At 40.1% G+C, this 27,163-nt stretch overlaps 1 protein-coding gene across 1 annotated transcript; it reads left to right on the top strand.

Annotated features, from left to right (window-relative positions):
* The first annotated feature begins 9,029 nt into the window (after positions 1–9,029).
* Positions 9,030–26,070, top strand: LOC114202405 (uncharacterized). Its single transcript, XM_088027794.1, has 3 exons — positions 9,030–9,654; positions 13,265–13,391; positions 23,965–26,070. The coding sequence occupies exons 1-3, from the start codon at positions 9,640–9,642 to the stop codon at positions 25,710–25,712; spliced, it is 1,890 nt and encodes a 629-aa protein (XP_087883920.1). The 5' UTR covers positions 9,030–9,639; the 3' UTR covers positions 25,713–26,070.
* Positions 26,071–27,163: the final 1,093 nt, after the last annotated feature.

Genomic DNA, 27,163 nt, shown 5'->3' on the forward strand with positions numbered 1-27,163 from the left:
TCCTAATCAGCCATTGTGTCTTTTCGGACCCCACTAACAAACCTACTACCTGTCTCTGCAGAAGCCTGGACTTAAGGTCAACTGATAAAAGTTCTAGCCCATGAGCAAGCTAGGCCCTACATTCCTTACCTGGGGTAATCAGACCATGACCCCATCCAGTTTATACTGGCTCTCAGAGCTTGCCGGTAACCTCTCTCCTTGTCCTAAGATAACCTCCTGACATCAGGGGCTGAATTTTGCCTCCTTCTAGTGTTAAGTCTCCACCTCAACGTGAACATGGGATGTATGATGCATATATGTTTGTTCAACATTCATGCTCCCTCTTTCCTCATGAACAGTCTAACACCTGGATGAGAGAATTTGCTATTGGTCCTGGAGAGCCTTCTTTTTCCCTAACCAGACCCACAAAGGGACCTTGTCCCTTTCTTTCCAACTTTTCATTAATATGTACTTAATCTCAACCCCTGTGATTATTAAAACAACAATAACAACAACAACAACAAAATTGTTCTTACCTCCTTTGGGGAGGTGGATTTGAGGCTTGCCCTCCTGTTTCCTTGTCTGCCTGCCTCTTGAATAAACCTTTCCTTACAAACCTGATGTCTCAGTGATTGGTTTTGCTGTGCATTGGGCAGATGGACTTGGCTTCGGTTCCAAAGTGTTCAAGAGACACAAGAGACATTTGCCCCCTTTGGGCAGGTCGGAATCTAGCATAAGTGTCTCTACCCTCTGCTATCCAAATGCTCACTCTACAGATGGTCTGTTTGTTGGCAAGTAACAAATCTCAGTGTCAATAGCACTGAGTTGTCCGTATTACATCTCTGACATTAGGGGTGGCTGATAAAACCAGAAAATAGAGTCCTGTTTTCCAATTAAAGTTTGTTGGAACTATGTGAGGAGACTTACAACACTCGATTCTTCTAGTGATCAAAGAAAACTTGGTGATTTTGTCATTTGGAGCCTCCGGCAAAGGGAGACAGCCTCCACCTGAAGGCCCCCTCTTGGGGTCTTGGACTCAAAGCTACCCTGACACAACTAATAGTGATGTGGATTCTAAAAGAGGCTATCCAGTTGCTACAGAGCTCTGATTAAAACTGAAACCTGACCCATAGAGAACTTGGACCTCGCCAGCCCAATGTTTTCATTTTGGGGTAGGTGAACTTGGTAGGTAGAGAAGACCCAAGATTTTGCTTGCCGAATAGATATGGGGTGGGTGTGTGTGTGTGTGTATTTTGGTGTGGCTTACAATTGTAATTTACTCACAGAATGGGATACTTCTGCAGTAATAAAAACAAATGAAATTCATTTGTATTCAACAACATGGATGAATCTCATAAACCTAATATTGAGTGAAAGAAGTCAGACACATGGAAATATATGCTATTTAGGTATGGATCCTTAAAAGGGGGTCTGAGAACCCAATTCCATCATGGCAGGGGGGTTCCGCACACCAACAAGTAATTCTCTGAGACACCAGCAGTTTGTCCTACAACTCAGCTTAATTCTGATGCCTAGAGACAGCATCAGATTCCATAGGTTAAGGGCTCAGTCCCACAAGACTGCCCTCCTCCCTCTCTTCAGATGCCAGTAGTAAACCCAGGTTGTCAACCAGTGCTTCTTACCAACCAGCTATAGATTGGAGGTTCCAATGACCTTCTTCCTTGGGTTCAATTAATTTGCAAGAGCAGCTCACAGAACTCAGAAAAAGTTTACTTACATTTACCAGTTTATTTGGATACAGTATATTTAAAAGGAAACCTGACTCACCCAAGCAAATTCTCATCTATACAAGAAAAGTCAGGAGCTGTGTTTGGTGGACATTTTTTCCAATCATCATTTGTACCCTTCCAGGGCCTGAAACAAATCTTGCTGGTTCTATAGGGTCTCTGATTCACCAAGTGTCTTCTAAATATCTGTCCCTGGTTCACTGATGGGTCACAGGAGCTGACACCCGATGGTGTCCACTGGGCTGCTGTGGCCGTTTGGCTTCAGAGCCAGCCATGCAAAACTGAAAGAAGTTATAATCATTTCACTCAGGGGTCAGAACTCAGGGTTTGGGGTTGTTGCCCACGTTCTAGCGATTTGGTCTTCCATGTTGGACCCTACAGACTGTCTGATTAAGGGCACCTTCTTTGGGGCTGCAAAATAGAAATAAACCTCAGCTATTGATCTGTTGTCTGGGTCATTCACTTGAAAGCTCATGGTGAGGACCTCTTTTCTGAGGGCACTGACAACAGTCAAGGTGCTGATCAAGCCTGGCTCTGTGTTGATGCAGAGGCTATCACTGCATGTCAGAGTTGTGGTTGCAGGAGAAAGTTGACCTGTTTGTCCCATGGTTTGGGAGGCTCCAGCTCACTCCTGGCAGAATGACTCCATTGGACCTTTGACCTGCCTCTCCAGTTCATTGGTCATGCTTCACCACTGCTGACACATTCATATAGGTTGACTCCAGCCACACCACTGTGGCCTTTGAAATGAATCTGCATCACCTTTTAGACTTTCCAGTCCATTTGCACCTTGACCTATGTTATGCCTTTTATCACAAAAACTACTAAAAATTGGGCTGACCGATTTCACTTCCTCCTGGTCCAACGTCTTGGTTAGGCAATTTGGTGATTAGATGTGACTGTCCTTCAAAAAGGGATTATCATTTCTCTCAGCTGCTTCCAGGAAAAGGATGGAAGGAGTAGTGGGGATTATATGGAACTATTTTCCAAATCTGAATTCCATACTGACCATTCCTTGGCACAATGTGGCTTTCCTTCCTTAGTGGCCACCCCAGGCCAGCACGGTTTGTACACCTCCAAGTGATAGCCAAGCGCAAAGGTGGTTATGAGACCCAAATGTAAGTCTGGTTACATTTTATAGAGAAGAATTTGTCTCTTTTACACCTGACTCTCTGGGATGAAATGTCTGGGTAGAAATAAGCAATGATTGGGAAAAAAAGTGAAATTGTAGATTTTGTAATGGGACACATTGATTTTTTTGTAGGCAAAGGAAAAGCCAAAAACTAGCACTTTTTTTTTTTTTTTTTTTTTTTTTAGGGAATACCTTAGCCCCAGGAGGTATGAGAAGAGAGAGTGTTAGTGATATTTTGTCTTTCTGAATCTCCATCCCTAGGGCTTCCCTCCAGAAGCAAATAACTTCCATCCTGCTACAGCACTCCAACTGTTGCAAGTATCTTAAATTTAATTGACTGCCAGCTCTGCCGTGACAGTTAAGCTGAGTATCTCCAGTGAGTGATCTTGGCAGAGGTGGCCATAACAGCAGGAAAGAATCAGGTGAGTATTTTCTATTTCAGTCTGAGTGATGGTCTCTAACAGAAGGGGGTTTATCAAGAATCCAGGTAATTAAGTGCTCACATGTGGAAAAGGGGTTCTCCTTGGGTAGAATGTATAAACTTAGAAAACCTCATTAGAACAGGAGATATAGCTTGGTAAGTTTTTATGTGTGGGAAATAATTCTAAGTGGGGAATATAGGATTTCAATTGCCATGATGATAATAACCCAAACTTCCAGTCTCCAGAAAGGACTCTGAATATAAATATTATTTAGTGAGAAATGAAAGAATGGCTGCTAGGAATTTGGCCTCAGGGATGATCTTTACAGACTGTAGTTGAAATCCTGGGGACTTTCTTTCTTCTTTACCACTACATATACCTTTGTTTTGGTGGATGCATGTTAAGGTCTATAGATCTGATTCTCAAGCACCTGACTTTAGTCAACTCCTTGTTTATTCTTTTTAGAGGAGTCCCCCATACAGTGGAAGCTTTGGATTAAAGCATTTTTTTTCAGTAATTTTGGATGTAAACTCACTCAGTGTGTTCAGAGTTGCCAGCAGTATGTCCATTGGCACCACCTGCCTATTGAGTATCTTCCAGGCCATCATGATCAACCTCAGGAACTCAGAGCAGAAGAGCTTAAAATGAAAGCTTCCAAGTACGTTGGCTTTTTGGTTACCCTATGTTGGAGGTTGCAAATGCTAGTAAGCATCATAATTCCTATTTATGTGTCTGGCAAAAAACGGACAGAAAAATAGGACAGCAAAAACATCACAAAGCAAAAGGATTGGGCATACTGTTCTGGAATAGGTGACAAAATTACACAGTTACTACATGCAGAATTGTTATCTTCCCTGATGTTGCATGTTTGGGACTTAAGAACTGCTCCAGAAGCTCCATGATGTTCTTCCTATACAGACATATATTCATAGGACCAACTTCTCTCCCAGGTCCTCCACTGGGACAAGGGCCACCTGATATGTCTTTGTCTTGGGGAACACCTTAGTATCGTTTTACGTCATCTCTTTCCTCTATTCAGTTTATGTGGTGGTTTTGGAGAATCCTAGTTGCTGGCTCTTGAACACCTCTGCTCTAATGACTTCATGTTTCTCAACCCTCAGCCCCTTTGACAGTTGGCACCCCCATTTATCCTGGTTCTCTTGTGTTTCCTTTACCTGTAGAAGTTACATAAACTCTCCCAACCTTGGGGCACCTGGGTAGCTCAATCAGTTAAGTGGCTGACTCTTGATTTCTGCTCAGGTCATGATCTCAGGGTTCTAGGACTGAGCCCTCAGTCAGGCTCCATGCTTAGCCGGGAGTCTGCTGGAGGATTCTCTCTCTCCCTCTGCCTCTGCCCCTCTTTCCACATGCTCCCTCTTTCTCTAAAATAAATAAATCTTTAAAAAAAGATTTTTAAAAAATCTCTCAATCTTATATGAAAGATCTAATTTTATGTTTTTCCCCCACAATTACAGTCACTTCTTCAGTCATCCATATCAGAACTTTAAGCTCCAATGAGCCGTCACTTAACTGTAAGAGTGTGAACAGTATGAGTCTCTGCCCACATAAGATTTATAATTTAGTAGGAACAGCAGGCATTGACAAATACTGTGCTCAATTCTTATTATATAAGCATGATATATATATTTATTATATATATTTTCCATGTTATTAATTGATGTAATAGAGAAGTTTAGAACCTATGGTAGAAAGAATAATGCCCCCCAACACACACAAAAGATATCCACATTCTAATTCCTGGAACCTGTGAATATGTTCCCTTATAAGGCCAATAGGACTGTGGAGATGTGATTAAATTAAGGATCTTGAGATGAAGAGAATATCTTAGATTATCTATGTGGGACAAGGCTCAAAGAAAGTTGGTGTCAGAGTGAAGGGATATGAGAAAGACTTGAATAAAGATCAACTTTGTCAGTGAGAGGACATTATGACACGAATATATAAATTCTTAACAATAGTAATTTATAAACTCAATGCAATATGGATAAAGGCCCACCAACATATGTGTATGTATGTGGGGGTGTTACATGTTTTGTATCCAAAAATGTTGAGTCCCCCGTACTAGAGTTAAATGCATAGTAGTTACACCTAGATGAAATTTAGTTTGAGTATGTCATTGGGTTTCCCATTGCCTTCCTAGGCTCAGGGTGGGGCAGTTTCCAGGGGAATTCAGACCCACTGTAAGATGCCTACTGGTTATCAGAAACCCATCATTTACCCCTATTCTGTTTAATAGATTTCCATCCACAAAAACAAGTGACCGTAGGCTCTGGCAGCAACTCAGGGGATTCTAAAGTTGTTCCTATGAGAAAAGAGGTTTCTGATTGTGGATATGATGGCTGCCTACTTGCATCCCCCCTGTAGATGCTCTTGTAAAAATGGCTTCCTTTTTATTATGGAATACTTACGAGCACTGCATCTCATATTACAGCGTTTCTCCAACATTGTCCAAAACATTATCAGAATTTCATGTCTCAATATTATTTTATGTCCTTCAGTCCCAGGGGCCATCTTAATTAACACCCAGTAGCAAGCTAGTAACTGTATCTCAGATGGTATATATCATGCCCCAGCATCCAAAAATTTTCTGGTCCCAAATCTTAGTGGTCACCATTAGGTGGCACTCAAAGGCTTTTGCCATTAATTCCAATTTGCATTACTATGCATTGCAGCCATTTCCAAAATCATTTCTGAATGGATCACAGGGTTTCAAGGACAGACAGACAGAGATTGAGAGACACTACTTTTTATAAACGAGAAATGACCTGTCTTTTTTAGGTCCTAATTCAAATATGGACTCCTTTTGGAAATAGTTTCATGACTAAGAGTTAGCAATATTCCCAGATGTAGAATATGCATCTTCCCCAATCCAAATAGACCAAACATTGGACTTCTTGTTTAGTTCTAGGGGTAGGTAAGGATATCAGTTTCTTTTTAGTCACCCATGAATCATCATGGGTGGCTTCTGCCCAGAATATTCCTAACAATTTCACCATTTGGGTAAGTCCCTAGATCTTTTGGATTTAACGAGTCTCTTGGTACCACTAATGCATTTAGGTCAGTTCTACCTAGCTTATTCTTCAGTTTCTGAAATTCTTATATCATCAATATAGCGTATTATTACACTCAGGACCTATATTAAAGCCAAATCCCTTCTAACCAAATTGAGACAGCAAACTGGTGAATTCAAGTAATTGTGGCAATGGAGCAAACGTAAACTATGATCCTTCTTACATGAAGCTAAACTGTAGTTAGCTCTTTTCTGAGATAAGGCTGAGAAAAGAAACATTTGCACAATCAGTGAGGACCAGTCTCCTTTAGCCTGCTGAAATTCTTGCACTGTTGGAATCATGTGAGGGACGGCTGATGCTATGGGTGGCATTGCTTTATTTAAGCTTCAGTAGTCTGTTGTTAGTCTCCATGAGCCATCTACTTTTTTTCATGAGTCATACAGGGCTATTGTACAGAGAATTTGTTGGTACCAGCATGCCAGCTTTACACATGTCACCAGGAGAGTCTATGCTGCTTCATTCTTCACCCTGATTAATTTAGCAGACTGTGGTCCCAGGGTCCCTGGTGATTCAAGGTAAGGTCAGGTTTCTCATCGTCATCTTTATTTTCTAGCTGGTGGGTTGAGTTTAATGAACTCTTCTTCCAAACATAAGTCCACAACGGCCCCAGTGTGGCTCATGGCCACTTAGCCTCATCGCCTTTCCACCTTTCTCCACCGTGTTCAAGTTAGAAACAGACTGGATTTTACTAAACTCCGCACCAACAAATCCTGCCCCTACCACCCACATCTTTTTCCTCCTTCCATTAGAAGATGACCTGTAATGGCAGCTGCCCCTCAGTGCCACCACATTTCTTTCTGCATGTTTGCTTCCTGTAGGGTTAGATTTCCCACACATGGAAGGGATAAAATTTAGCATTGTTAACCTTAAAAATAAAAACTGGTTATTTTACAACAAAAGATGGGTTTATTTGAGAATAAAGGAGAATTGCAATCTGGGACAAACAAGCTACTGCAAAACCCTAAGCAAGAATGGGGAACAAAAGAGAGATACGCTTTTTTTTTTTTTTTTTTTTAAGATATGCTTTATAAGGAGAAAAGGGTTAAGTTGGAAAGGCCATGACAAACTAACAGCCCACTGGTGTCAACTGGGAGTTCAAAGTATGGCAGCTTTTCATTGGCTGAGCTGTTGCCCAGGTTGGGGGGATTAGAGTAGTAGAGTGGTATCCAAGTGCAAGGTCAAGTCCCTCTTTTCCTATTGGGTCTGCAAGTGATCAGGAAGGCTAGGGCATGAGAGCTCCCCCCTGCCAAAAGTTCCTAACTCCCTTTTAGTGAGGTTTCTCGTTATTGATTTTCACAGCATCTAAACAAAGCACAGCTTTGGCTGTTCTCTAATGGATAAGATTTCTGCTAGCCAAATAGATGTTGTCACCTAGTCTTAAAGGCCACAGTATGTTCCTTCTCAAATTTCTGTCAGTCTGCTACAGTAGGCAGACCCTTTATCACCTCACTCTGTTTGGGGACCTCCAGGAAACACCTTACATCATTAGTTCCATCAACTGATGAGTTGGTTGGTAATGGAATAATTGACCACCCACCCCATCCCACAGGCACTAAGTGTCTGTGAACACCCTGGGTGGGGGTACCAACTGCAGGTATTGGGACACAAGGATGGCCCAAAGTGGGAAGAGCCTGTCTGGCTTGTGCTTGTTTTCACTGTTAGAAGAACTTCTGCGGGCTTGTTTCTCATATTCAGCTTTTATTCCCTGTCATGCCCCCTGACAAGCTCTACACACTTGAGGGTGACACCCACCTCTCCATTCTTTGTTGGCCAAAGTTGTCACTAGGACCCAGGCCAGGAGTATGTTTTCCACCCTCTCTTCACACCTGGAAGTGACAAAAAAGGAAGAGAAGAGGAGCAAAGGAGAGAACACAGAAGGGGTGGAGGTGGGGAAAAGAAGAGGAGGGAAGGAGAGAAGGCAGGCTGGGTGGAGAGTGGCTGGGAAGGTGAGTGGCACATCAGCTAGTGTGCTCCACTGGCCCAGTTTGCCCAGGACTTTCCCAGTTTTAGGACGAAAAGTCCTGTTTCTCAGGAACCTGGTCAGGCCAGGGAAAAGCAGGACAGCTGGTTGCCTGAGCTGCGGCAATTACGGGAGAGCCTGTGTGACCCAACAGAATCTGGCAGAAGTAACCGTCTGTCATTTCTGAGGTTAGGTTATGAGAGATAATGGATTCCCCCTGAGATTCCCTCTTTCTTTCCTGAACCACTTGCCCTGGGGGAAGGCAGCTGCCCTGTTGTAAACATGTCCAAGGAGAGGCTTCGTCCCGACGATCTCCTGAGTGATCGCATTCCAGTTTCCATCACTTGCAAGACACACGTCTCCACCTGCTCGCACCGAAAGATTTTGAATTTAGCCCTTCTCAACTTTTTGAGCATACCTCCGCTTCTAATACAAGCGGCCCTCATAACTCCCTTTTACTTTAAATTTATAAACATCAACTTAGAACAGGCAGGAAGCAGCTCTCCTCCACAGCGATCAAAAAAAGGCTGAGAAACAAGCACGGCGGGGCAGGACTAACAGACCCACAAGCTCGCCCCGCCCCCACGCGCGCTTCCTGCCCAATCTCAACCATTCTTCGCGGCCCTGCCCGAGTCCCGCCCCCTGTACCCTCCTTTCCCGTCTGCGCGTGTGCAGTCGCCGGCAGACCCGGAAGTGAATTGAGCTGAGTGACAGAAACGTTCGGGGGAGTGAAATTTCGGACGTTCAGTTTCAAACCCGTGCTTGGCGGCCCCGCAGCCTCCAGTCTTCCACACCGGGGTTCTCTGGAGGTTACAACTGCGGTCGTCGCCTTCCTGCCCACGACGAGTCCCGGCGTCGCCGTGGGACGTTCCGAGGCCTGGTGGCGCCGGGTCGCGGCGTCGGCGGCCGCGGCCGCTTCTAGCCCCTCGATTCGTGGAGACCGCCGCTTCGGCTGCTTCCCTGCCCTCCGGGTCCTCCGTCCCGGATCCAGGAAGGTCGGGGCTGTGTTCTGTGCGGCGTTTGCTGGGGGCCGCTGCAGCCGGGCAGTGAGCTGTGGGGGAAAAGCGGAGAAAGCGCCCCACTGGCTTGTCTCGGTGTGCGCCAGCCCCTCCTGGGGCAGTGGGCGGCAGAGGAGTGCCTTTTTACTGGTTGAGGTCCTCCCTCTGCGTGCGGTTGTGCCACAGGAAGGGGGTATGTTCATTCTAGGCATTAGGCAGCCTGTGTTCAGCGCTCACCGTCCCCTTGTCAAGACTGATCTTATCCGAGAATTAAGCCCAGAAGAGGAGGAAAGGAAGAGGGGGCAAAAATGACGCGTTCCCAGGTAAAATTCACATTCTCTCTCTCTTTTTTAAAATATTTAATTTATTTGACACAGAGACACAGCGAGAGAGGGAACACAAGCAGGGGGAGCGGGAGAGGGAGAAGCCGGCTCCCCGCGGAGCAGGGAGCCCCATGCGGGGCTCGATCCCAGGACCCTGGGATCCTGACCTGAGCCGAAGGCAGACGCTGAACGACTGAGCCAGCCAGGCGCCCCTAAAATTCACATTCTTGGTTGTTTCTTCTCTCTTTCCTGAAATGCTGGGGGTTTTTTTGGACTTGGTAATGTACTCTCAAGCTCTCAAGGGTCCTGCCTAACGTTTGCTAGAACTCACCCCGGCCTTGCCTCAGTGCCTGTCATCTCCACTTAGATCCCGTCTCACCATGACCCAGAGACATGGAACCTGTGAAGAGGCCCTGTCGGGGGATTATCATGGGCAGGGTTTCATACGCAGGTGTGAATCAGAAACTGGGAGTGGGACTTTGGTGTCACTGCGGCTGGCCAAGGGGATTGTTTTAGGAGTTGCATATGAACGCATCGTCAGTTCCTTGTAGAGCTGCATAAAGAAGAACTGCATTAAGAAAAACAGCGTTAAGCGAAATAAGTCACGCAGAGAAAGACAAATATCATATGGTTTCACTCATATGTGGAATTTAAGAAACAGATGAACATATGGGAAGGGGAAAAACAGAGAGAGAAGGAAACAAACCATAAAAGACTCTTAATGATAGAAAACAAACTTAGGGGTGATGGAGGGAGGTAGGTGGGTGATGGGTATTTAGGAGGGCTCTTGTCCTGTTGAGCACTGGGTGTTACATGTAAGCGGTGAATCACTAAATTCTCCTGAAAACAATATTACACTACATGTAAACTCACTAGAACTTAAATACAAATTTGAAAAAGAAGGAAAAAAAAAACTGCACATTAATGTGCTATATTAATGTGCAGGAACAGCTGGAAAATAAGACTAAGAAAGGGAAACCTATTGTTCCTGATTTTACAAGGCATTTGAAGCTAAACAAGTGAATCAGCATGTTTCTGGCTCTAAAATATTAATGATTTGGATTACAATGGAAAGTTCTGAAACATGTCAATGATAAAGGATGTTTTATTGTATAATTTGTTTTAACAGTATGTTCTTTAATATCACTCACAGCATATCCATCCCATGAAGACCCTTGTTCATTCAGGGACTTTTGTGTAGCAGGTGTTTTACCTAAAAATGTTTCAGCTATTATATTGGAGCAAAAAACTAGTCTTTGTCATCAGAGTGGATGGAGCCAAATTCTGTTTCCAGCAATTGTTACTAAAATATTACATTTTTTTAATTTTTATTTTATTTTTATTTTTTTTTAATTTTAAGGATTTTATTTATTTGACAGAGAGAGACACAGTGAGAGAGGAAACACAAGCAGGGGGAGTGGGAGAGGGAGAAGCCGGCTCCCCGCGGAGCAGGGAGCCCGATGCGGGGCTCAATCCCAGGACCCTGGGATCATGACCTGAGACGAAGGCAGACGCTTAATGACTGAGCCACCCAGGTGCCCCTGATTTAAACATTACATACCATGTATCTTTGTTTTGAGGTAAAACTCCACAAACAGTGTTGCACATTTTGGACTAAGAAGTAAAACATCTCCTTCCCTGTCATGCCCTCCATCATCACTCACCACCTTTGTAATCACTATTGCCTGTTCTATGGAAGATTAAGTGTATGTCTTATAAAAATGCATTTACCTATCATTAGCAGATTTTAGTTAAAATTCTTCAGTGAATGTTATATTGTGATGTTTTATTCTGTACACATACCTTGGAGTTGTTTTCATGCTAATACACATAGAGATAGCTTGTTCTTTTAGATCCTCATTAAAACATTCTCTGGATGAAGACACATGGATCCCACATGATTCACAATGTCCAGACATTGTGTGCAGTGATGAATAGCAGGAGTCCTGGCCATCATCGCTTGTGTCAGCCTCAGTTTTAGTGGAAATGCTTCTGTTGTTTACTGTCAATCATGATGTTTACTGGAATTTCCTTACTTGATGCCTCTAATTTTTTTAGCATGATTTTTAGTTATTCAATAATTTCTTAAAAGAGCTAATGCTTTCATAATTTTTTTCTATTTTAATTTATTAAGTGTAGAATAATAAATTTTATAATCTTCAAGCATTGTTTTATTATTGGATAAACTCCACTTGGCTTATGTTTAAATGGACATTTAAATGGACAAAATTTTGATATTTACATATAGGTATTTAGTGGAAAAGGTAAAGTTTTCTATTTTCATTTTTGTATTTTTTTAACTAGGCTAGTACAGAGTAATGTTGACAACAACCTAATTAAAAATAAGTACAATTTCAGGGGCGCCTGGGTGGCTCAGTCATTAAGCCTCTGCCTTCGGCTCAGGTCATGATCCCAGGGTCCTGGGATCGAGCCCCGCATCGGGCTCCCTGCTCCGCGGGAAGCCTGCTTCTCCCTCTCCCACTCCCCCTGCTTGTGTTCCCTCTCTTACTGTGTCTCTCTCTGTCAAATAAATAAATAAAATCTTTAAAGAAAAAAAAGTACAATTTCTAAATGTCCATTTTACCAAAAATACTGAAATACACGAGTAAAAAAAAAGATAAATTTAAAAAAACTCATCCCAAAAATCTGTCTGAAAGGACTACTTTTACTGAAATTGTGTTTATGTGTGTGTGGGTGTATGCGAGTAGAAACCTCTGGTGTGTATAAAAGATGCATTGTTTCATAAATAACTTTTATATTTATTTTAAGCTTTGAAAATTATTCCTAGGAATTTTTCGTGGCCTTAAATTTTTTTCTCTACTAACTCATTAGTGAATTAATAGTGGTAACAATAATAACATACTACATATGTGCATAGATAATGACATTTTCTGCAGGTCCCTGTTTTTAGCTTTGAATTTGTTTCATGTTTTCTCACTTAGGAAGCCCACTAAAAGTAGAGAACTACTTTTAACAGTGTATCTGTTACTTAACTGTGTGATTCTTCAGATTCAATTCTAAATTCAGAACACCTGGTTAAGGTGCCGGCTCTGCCCTTTCTTAGTTATCTGACCCGAGGCTAGTTTCTTAGAGTCTCTGTGACAATTGCCTCCTCTATAAGGTGGACACAGATATTTCTCTAATATTATTACACAAAATAATACCCATTTGAGTAATGTTTAGCACATCATAAATGTTTAAAAACTTTTTGTTTCTGCCATTATAATCATCACATTACATTTTAAGCTTTCTTAAAAGGCACTGTCAACTTTGTAATCTTTAAAGACACTACTCATAGTGTAGCTCATCAGAGAAATAATTGGTGTGTAAAATGTATTATCTAGCATTTCTATATAGTCCATCTTGTGATGCATTTTTTATTTATATATTTTGTTCACAAAATTGTGGAACGCACAGTGATTTTGTGGATTTATGTATCCTGGTTGAGAAGTATAATAACACAAAATTAGGGATATATGATTTGCTCAAAATTATCTTATACTGATTTGTCACCACAGCCAAATCAATCCTTAACACCTCTCTCCTATAATTTGTGTGAAGATAAGAACTCTCCCTGTGGTCTCTTAGTTTAATGTGTTTTTCGTTACAGGTGCTGTTGACCTTCAGGGATGTGGCCATAGAATTCTCTCCAGAGGAGTGGGAGTGCCTGGACCCTGCTCAGAGGGCCTTGTACAAGGATGTGATGTTGGAGAACTATAGGAACCTGGTCTCCCTGGGTGAGGATAATGTCCCTCTAAATGTTGGGATCTGCCCTAGTGAGTTTCTTGGGGGCCTCTGCCCTACTAGACTGTGATTGAAGCTATATTGACTCTGAATTGAAAGCTTCATGTGGTGGCACCTGGACTTTCATCTCCTCCTTTCTTCAGATGATCTGCCCACTCCTCACTAGATTAGTGTTGCTTTTACCACTTGAGTAATCATAAAACCTTGTAACAAAATTTTAAAATATTGGATTCCCTGGTTTTACTCCCCTGCATTTGAGTCAGTAAGTCCAGAAGAGAGCTAGATGTCTATACATGTAAAATATTTCCTAAGCCAGTCAGTGGACGAAATTAGTGTAGACCCATCTATAACATCTTCCATCCTCTGCTGAACAAAGGCTGGGATTATATTCTGGAAAAGCCCCAACATGTAACTCTCCTTTTTTATGAGCAGGAATCTCTCTGACTGAATGTTATCTCCATTTTGGAGCAAGGGACAGAGCCGAGGGCTGTGGAGGGTGAGGTGAAAATAGAGAAGAAACCAAGTGGGTGGGACTATATCCAAGAGGTGAACACTGGTAACAGCTGAGATGGTCAGAGATGAAACTGCTTCATCAAATATTGTTTGAGAAACATTCCCCAAAGAGGAGAGGTCTATGAGAAAAGAAAAGTACTTGTGAGCACTCAGAGGAAATCTCCCCCATTACCCTGTTCAGACACGGCATTCCAGCTGATGCAGAGACAATGGCAGTCTTTATCATGACCTGCAACACTGTTATCTGGCTGCTGTGACCTTTTTGGTCCCTTGGCTTTGAGAGGGATGAGAAGGGCTGTTTATAGGGGTCCTCTTTTCCTCTGGTCTCTCCTTCCATACTTGATACCATCTGATTCCAGCTGCTCCATCAGTTCCTCCACAGTCCTGACTCCAGGACCTGTCTGGGTTTCATCCTCAGTTCCTCTGTTCGGGAGATAGGAAAACATTGGCTCCTCTTCCATTGCACTTGGGGCCCCAAGGCTGCATGGGACTGTCTCAAGGCCTCCTAGCCATTTTGTCAGGCCTGCTTTTGCCACACATCAAGAGTATAACCAGGCAATGGGGTGGATCTTCTGAGACGGCTAGTCAGCAGTACTCTACAGATAGTGGACAGAGAGGTTGGCTCTTTGAAACCCAGTCCTACATGGGGAGCGTCTCTTGGTTTTCTCAAAGACCCTGCAAAATCGAACCCATTGCTTTACTTCTGTTATCGTGCCTTATTCTCCGTCCTGCACTCTGCCTAGGCTAGTGATGCAGATAAAATTTGGCTCGTACAGATTCTATATTTTCCTAAGTCTGTGCAATTTTGCTTTTGAAACATGTTTTCCTAGGGTCTGAAATATCCTCTTTTTCTGCTGTGATAACCCACTTTTAGTTGATGGACAACTTCTGGTGAACTTATCCGTGGAGGGAGTCTATTGGGTAACAAAATTTTTGAAGGAGAATACTTTGATTAATGTATTACAGTGCTGTCCTGCCACTTACAGAAGTGCCCAGTTAAGCCCCTGAGTGGAGTGGTCAGCAAGTCCTAGGGAGGCTGAGATAGAAAGTATCAGGAGAGTCTGACTGATGAGTGATTATAGTTCTCTTTCTGCTCTTTGTGGAGTGTCACAGAGTCTCTCAAGGGCAGTGTGGCAATGTTGCTCAAATATCTAATGATTATTCCCTTTGAGCCAGCAATCATAGATGTACGAACTTATCCCAAGGAGAACATTGTTGCAACTGTTTATCTGTGAGGCTTTGACCAAACTAGGGTTCGTGCCAAATTGTTTACCCCCTGCATGCCACAGTGTTCTTTCCTCCAAACAGATATGATTGTGATGCATATGAGGGAACTTACGAAGTTAAATGATGCTTCTTGTTTCTTTTTTTTTAATTCCAGGATTTTTAATATACAGTGTTATATTAGTTTCAGGTGTACAATTTTATGCCTCCATTTTTAAATTCTAATTTGTTGTGTTTAAACCACTGCAGTTTTCATCATGTACATTTCCATGGATTAAAAATAAACTTTAAAAAATTTAATCATTAATTACCTATTTTTGATGACACTCAGAATTCTGTTTTATAGCTCTGGTTTGTGGGCTGCTAGATCAAGGAATAAATATTTTAAAATATATATTACAAGATTTGCTTCTTGAGTGTTGATGGTTATGGCTCAGCAACAGTTTCCCCAAAACCTATTCAAACTCCTGAATTTTGTGAAAAAATTATCTTAGTCCCTTTATTTCTCTTTCACGTGATTTGCCTATTATTAAAGTACCCCTTTCTCAAATTGATTGGATTTGTAAAATTGGGAATATTGGATATCTTTTTTTTTTGAAAGATTTAATTATTTTATTTGAAAGAGAGAGAAATAGCATGAGAGTGGAGAGAGTCAGAGGGAGAAGCAGGCTCCCTGCTGAGCGAGGAGCCCGATGTGGGACTCGATCCCAGGACTCCGGGATCATGACCTGAGCCGAAGGCAGTCGCTTAACCAACTGAGCCACCCAGGCGCCCGGGAATATTGGATATCTTGAGAAAATATCTTTTTTTTTTTTAATTAAATTACTGTGTTCATCCTAGAAATCATTAAATTGATTTGCCATAATTTGTTACATAGGATATCTTGCTTATTCTGTAGTATAATTTAAGTTTTCTAAATACAACTTCTTGGATTTTATTTGAATTTTACTGACTTTTGTATTTTGGTACAAAATCCTTTATTCTAATAATTAATTTCCCTGTGTAGATTCATCAGGTACACATCTTATTATACTAAGCTAATGTTTGACTTCCTCATTGTATTTTTATTTATTTTTTATTATGTTATTTAATCACCATACATTACATCATTAGTTTTTGATGTATTTTATTGGGAAGTTAGCCAGTCTCTTCCACTCCATGTACATCCTCACCACTATTGCTTATAACTCGTTGTGTTTTTCACAAAATTTTTCATGTTCTGGAAATTACATTCTTCAGTTAACACTTGAAGGCTGTTTTGATCTTCGTCTTTTAAACTGGGTTCCGTAAAAAGTTCACCTGGTCCTTGTTGACCCTCATGTCAGTACTCTCCTGCTCTCTGACTACAGCCAACTGCTTATGTTGCTGGCCACCTCTGTGCACATCTAACTCCTGCATGGCACTGCCAAAAGTTGCTTCTGCAGTCCCCTGCTACTAACACTGCCCTTCAGTAAAATCCATTCCCCACTGTGTGTCATTAAATTATTTTCCCTTTGAGGTTGCCTATGTTGTGGTGATAGTTAACAGAGTCAGAATTTATTAATTTTGGATAAGGACACATAACTTCCATTGATCCACAATAACAACTATATATCTGCCTATATATAGTAAGAGCATCCCTCACCTCGGGCGCCTGGGTGGCTCAGATGGTTAAGCGTCTGCCTTCGGCTCAGGTCATGATCCCAGGGTCCTGGGATCGAGTCCTGCATCGGGCTGCCTGCTTCTCCCTCTGCTTCTCTCTCTCTCTCTCTCCCTCTGTCTCTCATGAATAAATAAATAAAATCTTAAAAAAATAAAATAAAAAATAAAGAGCATCCCTCACTTCATGTCTCCTTATGCCAGCAATTGTGTGAAGAGATCCAAATATATGAGTTCAGATAATTAGAGGAGGCTGCAAAAGAAGCTCTATTATTATTTTTTAAAGATTTATTTATTTGAGAGAGAGAAAGAGGAAGAGCATGAACAGGAGGGGCAGAGGGAGAGGGAGACTATCAAGCAGACTCTGCACTGAGCATGGAGCCCAACGTGGAGCTCAATCCCAGGACCCTGATACCATGACTTGAGCTGAAACCAAGAGTTGGATGCTTAACCAACTGTGCCACCCAGGCACCCCAAGAAGCACTATGATTTTTATATAACAAACAAGCACACTTAGCCTCAAAAAGGTTAGCATGCCAAATTGGTAAATTTATATTTATAAAACATGTAATTAATAATTTGGTTGGTATGTTATTTCTTTTTAGCTAATCTATCCACATCTCCCCCAAAGTTCAGACCTTGACAAAACCTGCTACCTTTGTTTCCCTCCAGCAAGCTCTTTGTCCTCCCCACCGGGGATTCATCATCTTGCATCCATGTCACTCTCCATTGCTGAATTCTTGACAGACTTTAATGGCATCTGTATGTGTATGTAGAGTGAGTTCATCCATTCTCCCCTTGATGGCCATGTCCAGACTTTGGTTGCCTTTTAAGAACACTTTAAACATGTCTCATGGAATATATATGTAGGACTCTCTTGAGTAAATGCTTATAAATAGAAAGCCAAGGATATCCCATTTGAGAAATTTCAGGGAAGGTGTTAGAATAGAGGTAAACCTGTATTCGTTCCACTGTATCATGGTAATTGCCTTCCTCATATCTTCCATTCTCTCCTGTCCCCCCACACCCATAGTACATTTCCCACAGAATGGGTCAATATTGTGCCACTTGCTAAATCAGTTCATGTCTTCTTCTAAGATAAAGAATTTTACTGTCCTAGCGCAATTGTATTCCCATAAATTTGCAAGCACAGGCTCTGTTCTTCCACTTTCCCCCAGATTGTTCATTGATCTGGATGAAGCACACTGTTTCTTCCTTAGCATATTAATTTTGAGCCCTTGGACACCCAAGTCTCCTCAACAGCCCCTATCCTTACCCCTTCTGCATTTTATAAAGATCCCTACTCTTCCAGAGGACAGCTAGTTCAGGATAGGACCATGCCTAGTCACTGTCTAAATCAACACATTCAGGAAGTGATGACTCAGATGCTCTTATCCAGGTGGGATGAGTCAGTAACGATATTAGTAACACAACTCAATTCCTGTAGTTTTCTTGAAGCATTTCCCTGTATGCTGGTGAGGTTTGCTATGACCTTTACTCACTTCCTGAGTGGGCAGTAATGTTTAGTGCTCAAGAACGTGTGGTCTGGGCCTGCAGGCCCAGGTTCAAATTTTGGCTTTCACATTTTTTTCTGTGTGAATTAGTGTTGGGTACATAAACACGATGGGCCCGTTGTTTTTATCTGAAATATTATGATAATGTATCTTGAGAATATTTTAAATATGTTAATGCTGTTAGATTTTGAACATTGTATAACATATAGCGAGTACTGGAAATTTGCTTTTCTTTGCTAATACTTCTTGACCTCCTCCTATGTTTAATATGTGATTGACCTTTGTCTGCAGTATATTGTTTGTATTCGTTTTGTAACTTATTTCATCTCAGTGTTGTTTCTTAGTAAATTTTCAAGGCACATACTCTGTGGTATATGTATTCTGTGACACAGAATCGCATTATTAAAGGCTGCTTCACAGTTAGAAAATAGCTCTATTGGAATACAATGGCACTAAATTCATATCTTTCAATAGTGACCCTGAATGTAAATGGGCTAAATGCCCCAATCAAAAGACACAGAGTATCAGATTGGATAAAAAAACAAGACCCATCGATATGCTGTCTGCAAGAGACTCATTTTAGACCCAAAGACACCCCCAGATTGGAAGTGGGAGTGGAAAACCATTTACCATGCTAATGGACATCAAAAGAAAGCTGGGGTGGCAATCCTTATATCAGACAAGTTAGATTATAAACCAAAGACTTTAATAAGAGATGAGGAAGGACACTATATCCTACTTACAAGTTCTATCCAACAAGATCTAACCATTTTAAATATCTATGCCCCTAACATGGGAGCAGCCAATTATATAAGCCAATTAATTAACAAAATCAAAGAAACACATCAACAACAATACAATAATAGTAGGGGACTTTAACATCCCCCTCACTGAAATGGACAGATCATCTAAGCAAAAGATCAACAAGGAAATAAAGGCTTTAAATGACACACTGGACCAAATGGACTTCACAGATATATTCAGAACTTCCATCTCAGAGCAACAGAATACACATTCTTCTCTAGTGCCCATGGAACATTCTCCAGAAGTGATCACATCCTAGGTCACAAATCAGGGCTCAACCGGTACCAAAAGATTGGGATCATTCCCTGCATATTTGCAGACCACAATGCTTTGAAACTAGAACTCAATCACAAGAGGAAAGTCAGAAAGAACTCAAATACATGGAGGCTAAAGAGCCTACTAAAGAATGAATGGGTCAACCAGGAAATTAAAGAAGAATTAAAAAAATTCATGGAAACCAATGAAAATGAAAACACAACTGTTCAAAATCTTTGGGATGCAGCAAAGGCGGTCCTAAGAGGAAAGTATATAGCAATACAAGCCTGTCTCAAGAAACAAGAAAGGTCTCAAATACACAACCTAACCCTACACCTAAAGGAGCTGGAGAAAGAACAGCAAATAAAGCCTAAACCCAGCAGGAGAAGAGAAATAATAAAGATCAGAGCAGAAATCAATGAAATAGAAACCAAAAGAACAGTAGAGCAGACCAATGAAACCAGGAGCTGGTTCTTTGAAAGAATTAACAAGATCGATAAACCCCTGGCCAGACTTACCAAAAAGAAAAGAGAAATGACCCAAATCAACAAAATCATGAATGAAAGAGGAGAGATCACAACCAACACCAAAGAAATACAAACAATTATAAGAACATATTATGAGCAACTCTATGCCAGCAAATTAGATAATCTGGAAGAAATGAATGCATTCCTAGAGATGTATCAACTACCAAAATTGAACCAGGAAGAAATAGAAAACCTGAACAGACCTATAACCACTAAGGAAATTGAAGCAGTAATAAAAAATCTCCCAACAAACAAGAGCCCAGGGCCAGATAGCTTCCCAGGGGAATTCTACCAAACATTTAAAGAAGAATTAATACCTATTCTACTGAAACTGTTCCAAAAAATAGAAATGGAAGGGAAACTTCCAAACTCATTTTATGAGGCCAGCATTACCTTGATCCCAAAAACGGACAAAGACCCCATCAAAAAGGAGAATTACCGACCAATATCCCTGATGAACATGGATGCAAAAATTCTTGCCAAAATACTAACCAATAGAATCCACAGTACATTAGAAGGATTATTCACACCAAGTGGGATTTATCCCTGGGCTTCAAGGTTGGTTCAACATCCGCAAATCAATCAATGTGATACAATACATTAATAAAAGAAAGAACAAGAACCATATGATCCTCTCAATAGATGCAGAAAAAGCATTTGACAAAGTACAGCATCCTTTCTTGATCAAAATCTTCAGAGTACAGGGATAGAGGGTACATACCTCAATATCATAAAAGCCATCTATGAAAAACCCACAGCGAATATCATTCTCAATGGGGAAAAACTGAAAGCTTTCCCCCTAAGGTCAGGAACACGGCAGGGATGTCCACTGTCACCACTGTTGTTCAACATAGTACTGAAGTCCTAGCCACAGCAGTCAGACAACAAAAAGAAATCAAAGGCATCCAAATGGGTAAAGAAGTCAAACTCCCACTCTTTGCAGATGATATGATACTTTATGTGGAAAACCGAAAAGACTCCACCCCAAAACTACTAGAACTCATACAGGAATTCAGTAAAGTGGCAGGATATAAAATCAATGCACAGAAATCAGTGGCATTTCTATACACCAACAACAAGACAGAAGAAAGAAATTAAGGAGTCGATCCCATTCACAATTGTACCCAAACCACAAGATACCTAGGAATAAATCTAACCAAAAAGGCAAAGAATCTGTACTCAGAAAACTATAGAATACTCTTGAAAGAAATTGAAGAAGACACAAAGAAATGGAAAAATGTTCCATGCTCATGGATTGGAAGAACAAATATTGTGAAGATGTCAATGCTACTTAGAGCAATCTACACATTTAATGCAATCCCTATCAAAATACCATCAACTTTTTTCAAAGAAATGGAACAAATAATCTAAAATTTGTATGGAACCAGAAAAGACCCCCAAATAGCTGAATAGGAATGTTGAAAAAGAAAAGCAAAGCTGGTGGCATCACAATTCCGGACTTCAAGCCTTATTACAAAGCTGTAATCATCAAGACAGTATGTTACTGGCACAAAAACAGACACATAGATCAATGGAACAGAATAGAGAGCCCAGAAATGGACCCTCAACTCTATGGTCAACTAATCTTCGACAAAGCAGGAAAGAATGTCCAATGGAAAAAAGACAGTCTCTTCAACAAATGATGTTGGGAAAATTGGACAGCCACGTGCAGAAGAATGAAACTGGACATTTCCTTACACCACACACAAAAATAGACTCAAAATGGATGAAAGACCTAAATGTGAGACAGGAATCCATCAAAATCCTAGAGGAGAACACAGGTAGCAACCTCTTCGACGTCAGCCACAGCAGCTTCTTCCTAGAACCATCGCCAAAGGCAAGGGAAACAAGGGCAAAAATGAACTATTGGGACTTCATCAAGATAAAAAGCTTTTGCACAGCAAAGGAAACAGTCCACAAAACCAAAAGACAACAGACAGAATGGGAGAAGATATTTGCAAATGACATATCAGATAAAGGGCTAGTATCCAAAATCTATAAAGAACTTATCAAACTCAGTATCCAAAGAACAAATAATCCAATCAAGAAATGGGCAGAAGACATGACCAGACATTTTTCCAAGGAAGACATCCAAAAGGCCAACAGCACATGAAAAAGTGCTCAACATCGCTCGGCATCAGGGAAATCCAAATCAAAACCTCAATGAGATACCACCTCACTCCAGTCAGAATGGCTAAAATTAACAAGTCAGGAAACAACAGATTTTGGTGAGGATGCAGAGAAAGGGGAACCCTCCTACACTGTTGGTGGGAATGCAAGCTGGTGCAGCCACTCTGGAAAACAGTATGGAGGTTCCTCAAAAAGTTGAAAATAGAGTTACCATACGACCCAGCAATTGCAGTACTGGGTATTTATCCCAAAGATACAAATGTAGTGATCCAAAGGGGTATGTGCACCCCAGTGTTTACAGCAGCAATGTCCACAATAGCCAAACTATGGAAAGAGCCAAGATGTCCATCAACAGATGAATGGATAAAGAAGATGTGGTATATATATACAGTGGAATATTATGCAGCCATCAAAAAAGAAATCTTGCCATTTGCAATGACGTGGATGGAACTAGAGGGTATTATGCTAAGCAAAATAAGTCAATCAGAGAAAGACATGTATCATATGATCTCACTGATATGAGGAATTCTTAATCTCAGGAAACAAACTGAGGGTTGCTAGAGTGGGGGCGGGGTGGGAGGGATGGGGTGGCTGGGTGATAGACATTGGGGAGGGTATGTGCTATGGTGAGTGCTGTGAATTGTGTAAGACTGTTGAATCACAGACCTGTATTTCTGAAACAAATAATACATTATATGTTAAAAAAAAAAAAAGATAGTAGGAAGGGAAAAACGAAGGGGGGAAATCGGAGGGGGAGATGAGCCATGAGAGGCTATGGACTCTGAGAAACAAACTGAGGGTTCTAGAGGGGGGTGGGGTGGGTGGATGGGTTAGCCTGGTGATGGGTATTAAAGAGGGTACATATTGAATGGAGCACTGGGTGTTATATGCAAACAATGAATCATGGAACACTACATCAAAAACTAATGATGTAATGTAAGGTGATTCACATAACATAATAAAATAAAATTTAAAAAAAGGAAAAGAAAATAGCTCTATTGGTTGTTAATTGCAGGTGTGACATCATAATTCTGATTTCTGATTGCCTTCCCAAATTCTTCATCTTAAAATATTATGTATGTACCTGAACCAGATATTTAAAAAGTCAGTGGTTCTTAACATAGGTTTCAATGCTCATATTATGTATTCCTTTGGGAATAGGAGCCCTGTCCTTTGTTCTGAAGGAAGAATTCTTTAGAATGCCACAGATTATAATGGTTTGTAATTGTGTTGGCTTATTATTTATCTTCTGGATTTACTGTGGGTTTCTGAAATGTTTGATTCATTTTTACTATGACTTACAGATAATGGTTTTTAAATATCTTTTATGTATTATGACTGTCATGCACCAATGGTTAATGTTGTAAAATGCCTAGTCTGCATGAATATAGTTTAATTATAGAAATTCAGACCAATATTTTGTTATTCTTACGATGGTGTTTTATCAGGTTCTTCTCATTTTCTCAGCGCTATTTTTATTTTATAATTGTGAATTGCCATTTTTTGTTAGATAAGTTTAAGATATTATTTACCATTACAGTATATAGTCCTCTGCTTTAGCCTTTATAATTGTACCTAAATAATTAGGTATGTGTATATGCATTAATATAATATTGCTTTCCTTCAAATATGAAACACCCAAATGTCTAGTGCCAATTGGTGAGTACTTTGGGGTGGCAACAGGAAGATACCACTTGTTTCAGGGCTTATGTAAATACTCTGAGTAGTTTGATCATAGGGTGTTGGAACTAGGCTTTCCTGAAAATAATTTTATCTGTGTGTAAACACCCTTTCTTTATTGAGGAATCCGATTCCCTTTATTCCTAAATATTTGCATACTATGGTTGAGAAGTTTTATTACTATATAAGCATTACTTTTGGCCTAATATTATGTTTTCAAGATAAAATATTCACTTTATAACTCTATTAATAGGAAACCTATGGTCCTTTATATCTTTCAGATATCTCTGTTAGAAGTATGATTAAAAAATTATCACCAAAAGAGGATATTAGCAAAGAAGAATTATTCCAAACATTGATGTTGGAAAGACACAAAAGAAATGACATCAAGGATTTGGGTTTCAGAGAAGTCCAGCAAAATATGCATGAGTTTGAAAGTCAGTATACGTATGATGAAACAAATTACAGAGGAGTAACCGCAGCCCATAACCAAAATTTCACTGGTAGAAGAGATCAACAGCATAACAAATCCTGGAATGATTTCCCTCTAAAGCAGAGTGTTTCTGTAAGAAAAAGTACTTATCGAAGTTACAAACATGAGAAGTCATATAAAAGTTATTTGTTAAAACTAAAAAATAACATAACCTGTGCAGGAAACAAGTATATAAAATGTTTTGAAAATGGAATTGGATTAAAGTTTCAGTCGCATCTGGCTGACCTTCAGAAGTTTCAAACTGAAGAGAAAATTTATGAATATAATCAAGTTGAGTTGATCAATGGTAGTTTTGTTTCACCACTTCAAAGAATTCCTCCTAGCATCAACATGAACGTTTGTAATAAATCTGGGAAACTTTTTATGCATCCTTCATTACTTAGACATCAAAAAACACCTATTAGTGAAAAACCTTACAAATGTAATGATTGTGGGAAGGCTTTTAGAGAAAGCTCAAACCTCATTAATCATCAGAGAATTCATTCTGAGCAGAGGCCTTACAAATGTAATGAGTGTGGCAAAGCCTTCACCCAATTTGCAAAACTTACTAGACATCAGAGAATCCATACCAGAGAGAAACCATATAAATGTAATATATGTGGCAAGGGCTGTAGTCAAAATTCAAATCTTGCACGGCATCAGAAAATTCATACTGGAGAGAAGCCTTACAAATGTAATGAGTGTGGCAAAGTCTTTTCTGAGTATTCAAGCCTTACTCGACATAAGAGAATCCATACTGGAGAGAAGCCTTATAAATGTAATGAATGTGGGAAGACTTTTAGAGGAAGCTCGAATCTCACCAATCATCAGAGAATTCATTCTGGGCAGAGACCTTACAAATGTAATGAGTGTGACAAATCCTTTAACCGCATATCACACCTCACTAGACACCAGAGAATCCATACTGGAGAGAAACCATATAAATGTAGTGTATGTGACAAGGTCTGTAGTCAACATTCAAATCTTAGAATTCATCAGAGAGTTCATACAGGAGAGAAGCCTTACAAATGTGACGAGTGTGGCAAAGCCTTTATGGAGCGTTCAAGCCTTACTCAACATAAGAGAATCCATAGTGGAGAAAAGCCTTACAAATGTAAGGAATGTGGCAAAGCCTTTAACCAGTCTTCTAACCTTGTCATACATCAGATAATTCATACTGGAGAGAAGCCTTATAAATGTAACGAGTGTGGCAAAGCCTTTAATGTGTGTTCAAGCCTTACCCGACATCAAAGAATCCATACTGGGGAGAAGCCTTATAAATGTAATGAATGTGACAAGGCCTTTACCCAATTTGCAAATCTTACTAGACATCAGAAAATGCATACTGAAAAGAAACATTGTAAACCTAATATATGTGGAAATGCTTTTATCCCAAGATCAAGCACTGGGGATTATCAGAGAATTTGTAGTGAAGAGAAACCTCACAAATGTCATGTGTGTAGCAAAACCTTTAATGTGTGTTCAGGCCTTACTCAACATCAAAGAATCCATACTGAACAGAAACCATGTAAGTCATGTATTTGGCAAAGCCTGTAACCAGGGCTCACAGTTAATTAGACACCAGAATATGCATCTTTGAAAGAAAGCACAAAAATGTAATGGGTATGGCAAGGCTTTTATCCAAAGATCAAGCATATGTAATATTATCTCCTACTGGAGAGAAACCTTATAAATGTAATGAAGGTGTTAAACTTTTATCAGATGTTCAGATGTTTACCTGAGGGGTCATGAGAGAATTCACATCAGAGCGAAAACATACAAATGTATTGAAAATGATAAGGCCTTTAGACAATGATCTGACCTCAGGATTCACCAAAGAATTTACATTGTAGAGAAACCTTAAAACTGTAATGAATGTGATAAATTATTTAACCATTTCTCACAATCGGCTACACATCAGATAATTCATAGTAGAGAAAACAGTCTCTTAAGTTCTTCTGAAAGATTATTCAATTAAATTCTAAATAAATTTAATAATTGATAATTGATTAATTAAAAATCAAAATTATAATACCTACAATTGCTGTTAAAGTTACAAGGATCCCCGTGGAAAGGTCCTGTTACCTTCATTTTATTAAATAGTTTATTTCAGGTTTCTTGAACAGGCCAAATTACTATCAATGATTTTCATCCTGAGGTTTGAAATCTGTTGATAATATACAATGTGCAATGGCCAATGTGATAATTCCTAAATTATCCTAAATTATCAATTATAGGAAATTTCCATTATAGGAAATTATCAATTCCTAAAGGAAGTCAGAAGGAGGAAAAAAAGGAATAAGGGAACTACAAATTGGCCAGAAAAGCAATTGATAAGATGGCATCAGTAAGCCCTTACCTATCAATAATTAGTCTGACTATAAATGGATGAATTATCCAGTCAAAGACCTACAGTGACTGGATGGCTTAAAAAAAAAAAAAAAAAGTTTCTCCCTTTGCAACCCTGTTGGGACCCCTCTCACTATTGAGAGCTTTTTCTGTATCTTCACTTAATAAACTACTATCGCTTTACTCAAAAAACAAAACAAAAACAAAAACCACGCAAGTGAATGCTGCTGACAAAAGAGTTGAGATTTAAGGACACACATAGGCTCAAAGTGAGGGGATGGAAAGAGATATTCCATGCAAATGGAAACCAAAAGAGAGCAGGAGTCACTCTAGTTATATCAGATACAATAAACTTCAAGTCCAAAGGTGTAACAAGACAAGTTGATTATATAATAAAAAGGGATCAGTTCATCAAGGGGATATAACAATTATAAACATATATACACCTAACACTGGAGTACCTAAATATATCAAGCAAATACTAACAGATCTAAAGGCAATAAGAAATAGCAATAAGCGTAGGGAACTTCAATACCCTACTTGCAACGATGGATAGAATATTCTGACAGAAAATCAACACAAAAACATTGGACTTGAGCTATTCTTCAGACCGAAAGGACCTAACAGACATATACAGATTATTTCATCCAACAGAACCA

Source organism: Eumetopias jubatus, unplaced genomic scaffold (assembly GCF_037043125.1).
Source record: "Eumetopias jubatus isolate StellerSeaLion01/CBP00866 unplaced genomic scaffold, mEumJub1_p1.0 scaffold_10, whole genome shotgun sequence".
In the NCBI taxonomy this organism is placed as follows: Eukaryota; Metazoa; Chordata; class Mammalia; order Carnivora; family Otariidae; genus Eumetopias; species Eumetopias jubatus.